The sequence below is a fragment of the Microtus ochrogaster genome (genome assembly GCF_000317375.1).
Source record: "Microtus ochrogaster isolate Prairie Vole_2 chromosome 14 unlocalized genomic scaffold, MicOch1.0 chr14_random_2, whole genome shotgun sequence".
NCBI lineage: Eukaryota > Metazoa > Chordata > Mammalia > Rodentia > Cricetidae > Microtus > Microtus ochrogaster.
The window spans coordinates 13025828-13034911 of record NW_004949097.1 but is presented as its reverse complement, the minus strand read 5'-3'; the positions used below and the strand labels follow the sequence as shown (position 1 = coordinate 13034911).

Here is a 9084-nt window from a genome sequence, read left to right as displayed (position 1 = left end):
ATATATATATGATTATTTTTATTTTATGTGCATTAGTGTTTTGCCTTGTATGTCTGCTTGAGGGTGTTAGATCTTTTGGAACAGGAGTCACAAGCAGTTGTGAGCTGTCATATAGGTGCTGATAATTGAACCCTTTGTGAGAGCAGCCAGTGCTCTTAATTACTGAGCCGACTCCAGCCCCTTTTAAGGAAGCATTGGTTTGTTTTCTCAGGATGTGTTGTCTCATGTCTCATTGTTGTCAACATCGTTGTCTCTCCCTTCACTTAGCTCATGGCAGCGCTGGCTACTGTGGGCCCCCCCAATCCTCGGGCAGATCCAGAGTGCTGCAGCATTCTGCATGGGCTTGTTGCGGCCGTGGAGACCCTTTGCAAAATTACTGAATACCAACATGAGGCTCGCACTTTACTCATGGAGAATGCAGAGCGAGTTGGGAACAGAGGACGAATAATCTGCATTACAAATGCAAAGAGGTGGGTTATTGATCACAGTGATCCTTTCCCTGAGAGAATTTTATTACTATTACGTTTTTATTTTACAAACTCTGGATAGCCTGTAAATATGCAAGCATATGCAAATGGCTTTCTCTGGTTTATTTCATTATTATTGTTATTTGCCTTTAATATTGAGAGTGGGCATATTCAGTTCTAAATAAAGATCCATCTTTAGAAACATGCATCCCTACAATCCTGGGAGGCAGGGATCAGAAGATCACGCTGAGTTTGAAGCCAGTGTAGCCTATGTAGTGAGTTCTAGGCTAGCCAGGGCTATAGAGCAAAACTGTCTCAACAAAGTAATCTTGGTGAAAATAGTTTATATTATGTTTATATTATTATTTTTTTCTTCACTGAGTTTTTAGCTAATAGTTTGATATTATGAACGTATATGCTCAAGACAGCCTTTGCTGAAGTAAATTTTTTAAAGTATGTGTATGATTGTGTTTGTATGTGGGTCTTGCACACGAGAGTGCAGGTGCTACAGAGGCTAAAAGGCGAATTACAGCCAGTTGTGAGCTGCTAGACTTCAATGCTGGACCAAACTGAGGTCCTCTGCAAGAGTGGGACGTGCGCCCCCTCCAGGCCCTGCTGAAGGAATTTTAGGTGTCAGCACCCGCATACAGCTGAGTGGTGGCTTTGACTTTTTCTTACTGTTTGTCCCTTCTCTCTTCAATAACATAGTGATAGCCATGTACGGATGCTGGAGGACTGTGTGCAGGAAACAATTCATGAGCACAACAAGCTTGCTGCAAACTCAGATCAGTGAGTATGATTCACAGATGAAATAACTGTCTTTAGCTTCATATGATGGTATGCTTTTCATACTTATTTGCAATAATTTTAGTGTTGATAGCATTTTCTTGATTTTTCTCAGTTAACAAATTAGCCTAAAGCTGTAACTTTGAACAGACTTTGTTTCTGTTTTCCTTATATTTTAGAATATTACTTTCCTCTCACAAGAAAGGTGCTCAGAATGATAAAATAATACACACATTTATAATGCACATTTGTTTTGATAGCTTATGTCATGCCCTGCTATAAAATATACAAATTGTGGGTGTCATTACTCATTATTTACTAGTTCATAATGTACCAGTTCTTTGCATTGTATGAATTTATTTTTAAATAGTGGTTGAAAAAGAAAACATTCTTGCTTTGCTTTATCTCATAGCAGTATTTAGGGATGATCAGAAGTGTTGGATTTACTCCACTGAACAGTGCTGCTGCTGTATGGACACTATCTGGGTGTCCTGTGGTCACTGGGGTTGTTACAGCCCCGCAGATGGAGAGCTGAGTCCCTCGGAACTGTACACCTCCCTTCCTTTCAGAAACAGTGTCAGCCTGACGCCATCACCATCAGTTGTGCCCCCTGGGGATTGACAGTTGACAGTGAACACTAGTGTGCTAGTGTGCTGTGAAGGGTGCAGATGGAGCAGGTGTGCTGATTGTGAACAGTAAGTGTGCTAGTGTGCTGTGAAGGGTGCAGATGAAGTAGGTGTGCTGATTGTGAACACTAGTGTGCTAGTGTGCTGTGAAGGGTGCAGATGAAGCAGGTGAACCGCACAAAGAGGGAAAGTCCTAAGTCAGGAATTTTGGCCCCTTGGAGATTAATGTGCTGTGTTTGCCGTGTGTGGATGTGTTCGTGTTTCAGAAGATCGCTGTGGTAGTTTGAATGGACTTGGCCCCATAATCTCATAGGGAGTGGCACTGTGGGGAGGTGTGGTTTTGTTGGAGTGGGTATGATCTTTTTAGAGGAAGTGGGTTACTGGGGACAGGCACTGTGCCCAGGATACCACCTAGTGTCTCTGTTGACTTCCTTTGCCTACAAGCCAAGATATAGCCACCTCACGTCTGCCTGCGCACCACCATGCTCCCTGTCATGACAGTGGACTGAACCTCTGAAACTCTAAGCAAGCCACCCCGATTGAATGTTTTCTTTGTAAGAGCTGCCATGATCGTGGTGTCTCTTCACGGCAATAGAAACCCTAACTTAGACAATCCCTGAGCCCCTTATCGCAGGGACTTTTGTGGAGATGTCTCACAGGCATGACTGGTTATTTATTTCCTGGTCCTCTTTCTTTCCTGAAGGATGGCAGGGTAGGACTTGAAGGTCCCAAGTTTCTATTCATAGCATTGACTTTCTGGTAACATCTTCCTTGTCTAGGCACTGTGGAGAGTCCCAGGAGTTAGGTCATTAGCACAGAAGGACTACCACCCAGGGTAGTACCTAAAGAGTTAAGAACCAACTGTCAAGAACCTACATCCAAGATGAAATTGTAGAGAGCAGAAGATACTGTTAGTACCATAGTACTTAGGACTCTATAAGGGTTTCAGGACTTCTGTCCCATCTGCCAGGACAATAGACCAAAGTGTACATGTTACAACACAGCCAATAAGGGCATGTTTATGACAGTTGTACTGGACTGCAGTCTAACCGAGCAGTCACTAATTTTCTTACGTGGAACTGAACTATTCTTAGTAGAAGGGTTCTCAAGTGTTTAGTAATGGCCTTTACAGTTCGCTTGAGAATGGCTCAGTGTCTTAGTTAGGGTTCTACTGCTGAGGAGAGACACCATGACCACAGCAGCTCTTATAAAGGAAAACATTTCATTGTGGTGGCTTACAGTTGGGAGGCTTAGTCCCTTATCGTCTTGGCAGGACATGGTAGCGTGCAGGCCGACATGGTGCTGGAGAAGGAACTGAGTTTCATACATCTTGATCTGCAGGCAGCAGGAAATGAACTAACTAGACATAGCTTGAGCATAGGGGACCTCAAGCTCACCCCACAGTGGTATTCTTCCAACAAGGTCACACCTACTTCAGTAAGGTCACACCTCCAAATAGTGCCACTCCTTGAGCTTATGGGGGCCAATTCCATTCAAACTGCCAGACTCAGTAAGAAACATTAGTTCCTCTATTGAGAGTCAGAGAGAGCACAATGAAGCTACCAGTGGATGTGTGTAAACGTGCCTTGTAGAGTATATGGATCTTCACTGAATATATGAATGTCAGCTTTTCTGCAGAAAGCAAGGCTAGGGGAGGGCTGGGGAGATGGTTCCAAGTCTAACAGCATGAATTCAGACCGATACGGCGGAAGGAGGAGAGACTCCCACAGTTATCCTCAGACCTCCACATGTGCGCTGTATGCTCCCTCCCAGAAATAGATAAATTATAATTTTCCTTGTGATAATTATAGAAAATTAAAAGACCTTTCTCATTATTGTTATTTTTCACTTTAAACAGATTTTTATTATGCAAAGATTGTCACATAATTGGATACGTCTCTGCTTTGCACAGTTTCTTACTCCACAAAAAGGCCTTTTCTGAACTCATCTGGTAGTACAGCAGTAGTAGAATTGCCTCAGGGACTTGAGTTGAAAGCAGGGCCCTGGTGCATGGCTGTGGCACCCACGTCAGTGTTTGCTATTTAAATACACAGATAAGTTCTGCGTTTACTCAAATACAATAGTTGTCTACCATGTAACTGCTTAGCTCAGAGTATTAGCAGTCATGTCTGTTTATGGTCCTGCCCTAGTGGGTATAGTCATATACTGTTTATTGTGATAACGTGGAAGTAGTTTGCTTCTCTGAATTCTTTACAGTATCTAGTCTAACATTTTAAGTGAAAGTTTTTTTTTTTTAAGTCTCATGCAGATTCAAAAATGTGAGTTGGTCTTGATTCACACCTACCCCGTTGGTGAAGACAGCCTTGTGTCTGATCGTCCTAAAAAAGAAGTAAGTGCAGAGGTGCTGCAGAGAGGGGTGTGAGTGAGAGAGAGCTCAGCGATGCTGGGTGCTGTACTGAGCGGATCAGAGTGCTGGGCTTGCTGCCGGGAAAGTATTTGAAAGTCTGAAAACAAGCTTCTGTGCTCGATAGCTATGGTCGGAATAGACTGTTATAATTACAGACTTGACGTGCCTCCTGTTCCACTTCATCAGTGACGTTTATTGTAATGGGACCTGTTGCAAATCCAGAAACTTTATCCTAGTGTGTGGATTTTAGTTACTTTAATAACTTTAATTCTTTTTTTTTTTTTTTTTTTTGGTTTTTGAGACAGGGTTTCTCTGGTTTTGGAGCCTGTCCTGGAACTAGCTCTTGTAGACCAGGCTGGTCTCGAACTCACAGAGATCCGCCTGCCTCTGCCTCCCGAGTGCTGGGATTAAAGGCGTGCGCCACCACCGCCCGGCTCAATAACTTTAATTCTTTACCCATCTTGAAAAATAGTACATTCTAATGAAATACCCTCTGATATCAAAGAAACCAACTTATATATATGTTCAGGGAAAACCTACTTTCTAACTTTTACTTTAAAAAAAAATAGAGAAATTTTAAATGAAAAAATAATTTTGTAGGTTAATAAGTATAGTCATATCGCATCTTTATTGGTAGTCTTTATTTAGAAATGTAAATTTTTCATTTATGTAGTTATAGTATGCGCTAATGTTTTATTTTGTATTTTTAATTTAACCTTGTTCACTATTACTTTAGTCTATGAATTATTTAAGTGGTACTTTCAAGTTGTCTCTACCATATTTTAGGTAGTTTCCTGATTATTTTATGCTTTTTTTAACGAGACGGTTGGTTTTCCTTTTTGGTAACTAAAATTAATTATTATTGCCCTGAAATAATAAAATTTTGTTAGTTTACTGTTGTATGAAGTTTTTACTCTTTTGGCTTTTTGAGGGGCCCACTACTGAGCTTCCAAATAAATCACACACAGAGGCTTATTCTTAGCTTTAAATGCCTGGCCTTAGCTTGGCTTGTTTCTTTCCAGCTTTTCTTAAATTATCCCAGCTACCTTTTGCCGCTGGGCTTTTATCTTTCTTAATTCTGTATTCCCTTCTTTACTTCTTTTCTCTGAAACTTGCTGTGTAGCTCATGTCCTCCTCTTCGTGTTCTTGCTCCTTCTGTTTATGCTGTCTGCCAGCCCCGCCTGTCCTTGCTCCTGCCTTGCTATTGGCCATTCATCTCTTTATTAGGAATATCAGGTGTTTTAGACAGGCACAGCAGCACAGCTTCACAGAGTTAAACAAATGAACAAGCAAATGCAGTGTAAACAAAAGTCATGTACCTGAAAATATTATTCCCTAACAGTTTACTTTTTTTTTTTAAGAGAGGGTTTCTCTCTCACTGGGTGCCGGGGTTAAAGGAGTGCATCACTACACCCTGCGTTAGTTCTCTATACTTTTACTACCTGACCTCACACTGGTAATGAAGCCCAAAGCCAAATGTTTGCCATGATTTCCATGTTGTTTCTCCTCCTCCTCCCCCTCCTCCTCCTCCTCCTTCTTCTTTTTTTTTTTTTTTTTTTTTTTTGGCTTTTTGAGACAGAGTTTCTCTGTTTAACGGCCCTGGCTCTGCTGAAACTCACTTTGTAGACTAGACCAGACTGTCCTTGGGGCCTTGAACTCACTGAGATCTGCCTGCCTCTGCCTCTGCCTCTGCCTCCCAAGTGCTGGGATTAAAGCCGTGTGTCACCACCACCTGATGCTTCTTAATTTTTATCTGCAGTGTTGTCCTCTATAAAGTGAATTGTTTTTCTTATAGTATCTCTATGTGATTTCAAGTCTTATTTGCATATTGATAATAAGAAATTATAAAATATCAATACATATTTATTTAGTACATGCTTCCAGTCTAGGTTTGAAGAGGACGATGACAGTCTGTATTATGTACCAATGGCTCACATAGTATAGTAAATGGATTATACATGGTGCAGAAGAAACTTCATTGATGAAATAGTTATCCTGGCTAACTTCTACATTCCTCTCCCCCAACCACACACACACATTTAAAAAGCCACTCAATACTTAATGGTCTATAGTAAAATACTCCGCATGGGGCTGTTGTGAAGTAATGGCTTATGGGATACCTTTCTTGGGTATTTTCCTGCAGTTGTCCCCGGTTTTGACCAGTGAAGTCCACAGTGTCCGAGCTGGACGGCATCTGGCCACCAAGTTGAATGTTCTAGTACAGCAACATTTTGACCTGGCTTCAACGACCATCACAAACATTCCTATGAAGGTAGGCAGTTCTGAGAGCGCGTCTGTGCTTTTTGATTATTTGCTTGACATTCCTTATTCACTTTAATTGAACCTTTACTTTTTCTCCCTATATCATATTTTGTTTTGCTAGCCCACATTCAGTGTCTTTGAACAGGTCAGTAAATCCTGAGAATCAAAAGAAAGGATCACAGAACAAATGTTATATTGTTACTATTTCTAATAAGAACATGTCACCTGAGATTTTTAAGAACTATGTTCTTATTATTTTTATCAAACTATATATCTTAAATTGTTTCTCTGTGATTCTTTTCCTGAGAGCTGTGTCATTAGATTTTACTGTGTTTGTTTGAGTGGATCTTTTATTTCCTGTGCTTTCATTCTTAACACCCAAATGTGAAGGTGTCTGACTAGGGAAGGGTAGCTCAGGCTCCTAGGTGATTAGCACTCTCCTGGTAAGGAGCCATGGATGTGAATATAGTTTCAGCTGTGGATTTTCTCAGGACTCTGTCGCTCTCTGTTCATATTATCGTTCAGTTGTCAGGACCAGCAACACGCCTGACCCGCAGTCGGGGGTAAATGAGTCGTTACTATTGAATCCGTCCGTAACTACTCTGACCTAAAGTCTCACGGTGACTTTCTTGGAGTCCTGTTTCAGTTTTTTCTTTTTTGCTTCTTATTTTTGAGACAGGGTTTTACTTTATAGTCCATACTGACTTGAAACGTGATCCTCCTGCCTCGAGCCCTGCAATACTGGGATCACAGATGTGAATCACGGTACCCCAGCCTTGTTTTCAGTTATTTTGCCTCTCTTCCATGGGCACTAAATTGCATGAACAATTTCATGTCCTCCCAACTTCATTGGCTGGTTCTTTACTGGGAGTTCTAGGAGACCCTTAAGAATGGCTTTGCTGAGAGGCCGTGAACAAGTGAAATAGTATAACAACCCATGCTCATAACTGAGTTATAAGACGTGCCGGGAAGGCAGCAGGCGACCTGCTTGTTGGACCTGACACTTGCCCCTAGTCTCTCTGTTAATAGATAATGCCAGAAACAAACTGCTAAGCTTGTTTATTAGTTAGTGTTTGCTACTTTAAATAATTGGTGTCTGTTAACTCACTGCAAGTATTTAAAGATGCTGTCGCCTGTTTTTAACAACTATATTAAGTTCAACTTACATAAATATATTTGTGTATAAAAACTATTGGCAAGAAAATATATATATTTGTAGTTAAATTCAACATTTCTAGAAGAGTCATTGGTGTTGATTCTGGCATGAGAACGTTATTACCCCGGTGTCCGCTTAGCTCATAGTTGTACAGTGGAGCTGATTCACTGTTGGAAAGTGTTGCATCTTTAAATAAATGACTGCGCCAACCATCCTCTTATTTAGCTGACTGTGGCAGAATGGATTTGACCTCACTTTAAGAAAAAGCAAAGTAATTTATTTCATTATTTTTTATAAGCAAACCCAGGTTTTAATGTCTTAAACTTTGCTTAAAGGAAGAGCAGCATGCCAACACATCCGCCAACTATGACGTGGAGCTACTTCACCACAAAGACGCGCATGTAGATTTCCTCAGAAGCGGTAAGAGGCCTGACCCATTGTCCGGCCAGTGCACAGCTGACTTCACCTGTGTCCACCTCCTCTGCAGTGTCCCCATCTTAGTTCTTGTCCACTTGACACGATTGAGCCACCTGGGAGGACGGAGTCCCAGCTGGAAAAATTTCCTTCAGCAGATTGGCCTGTGAGCATGTGTCTTAGAGTTTCTGTTACTGTGAAGAATCATCATGACCATGGCAGCTGTCGATAGAAGGAAACATTCCATGTGGTGACTTAAGTCATGGCAGGACCTGGCAGGCAGATGTGGTGCTGGAGGAGTGAGAGTCCTACATCGTGATCCACAGGCAGCAGGAAATGAACCGAAGTGACATAGCTTGAGTGTGGGGCACCTCAGAGCCCACCCCACGGCGACCCACTTCCTTTAACAGTGTCACGCTCACCTTAACAAGTCCACACCTCCTTGAGCTTATGGGGGCCAATTCCATTCAAACTCCACAGCATGGTGTGGGGGGGGGCATTTTCTTAATTCGAATTGATGTAGGAGGGCCCAGCCCACTGTGAGCAGGGCCAGCCTTTGGCAGGTGGTGTGGGGTTTTGAGAAAGGTAGCTCAGCAGGCTGGGGAAACGGTGTCTTCGTGGCCTCTTCTTCAGTTCCTCCTTCAAATTCTGACAAGTTTCTGCCTTGGCTTCCCGTGAAGATGAACTCTAACTTAGGAGCTGAAGTAAGGCCTTTACTCCTCCAGGTTGCTTTTGCCTATGGTGTTTACCACACAACAGAAAGTGAGCTAGGGCAGTGTCCAGAACTCTGTGATGAAAGATGAAAGTTTACTTCCGTTTCCATCACTGTGCCCTCATGCCTTAGGTCGGAGGGGAGCGCTTCAGAGAGCTGTGTCCCCACTGCAGCTGTGTGTGCGCGTGTGTGCTTCACTGTGTGTGTGTGTGCTTCACTGTCTGAGAGAGAGCTGTGTCCCCACAGCAGCTGTGTGTGTGTGTGTGCTTCACTGTCTGAGAGAGAGCTGTGTC

At 42.3% G+C, this 9084-nt stretch overlaps 1 protein-coding gene across 6 annotated transcripts in view; it reads left to right on the top strand.

Annotated features, from left to right (window-relative positions):
• Positions 1-9084, top strand: part of Ints13 (integrator complex subunit 13) — a 40330-nt gene that overhangs the window by 18877 nt on the left and 12369 nt on the right. For all 6 annotated transcript variants that reach the window (XM_026787960.1, XM_013352817.2, XM_026787959.1 and 3 more), the window contains 5 exons: positions 268-470; positions 1176-1256; positions 4139-4229; positions 6391-6519; positions 8001-8085. In XM_026787960.1, the coding sequence (XP_026643761.1) occupies positions 268-470; positions 1176-1256; positions 4139-4229; positions 6391-6519; positions 8001-8085 (589 nt within the window). The remainder of the gene's footprint in view (positions 1-267; positions 471-1175; positions 1257-4138; positions 4230-6390; positions 6520-8000; positions 8086-9084) is intronic.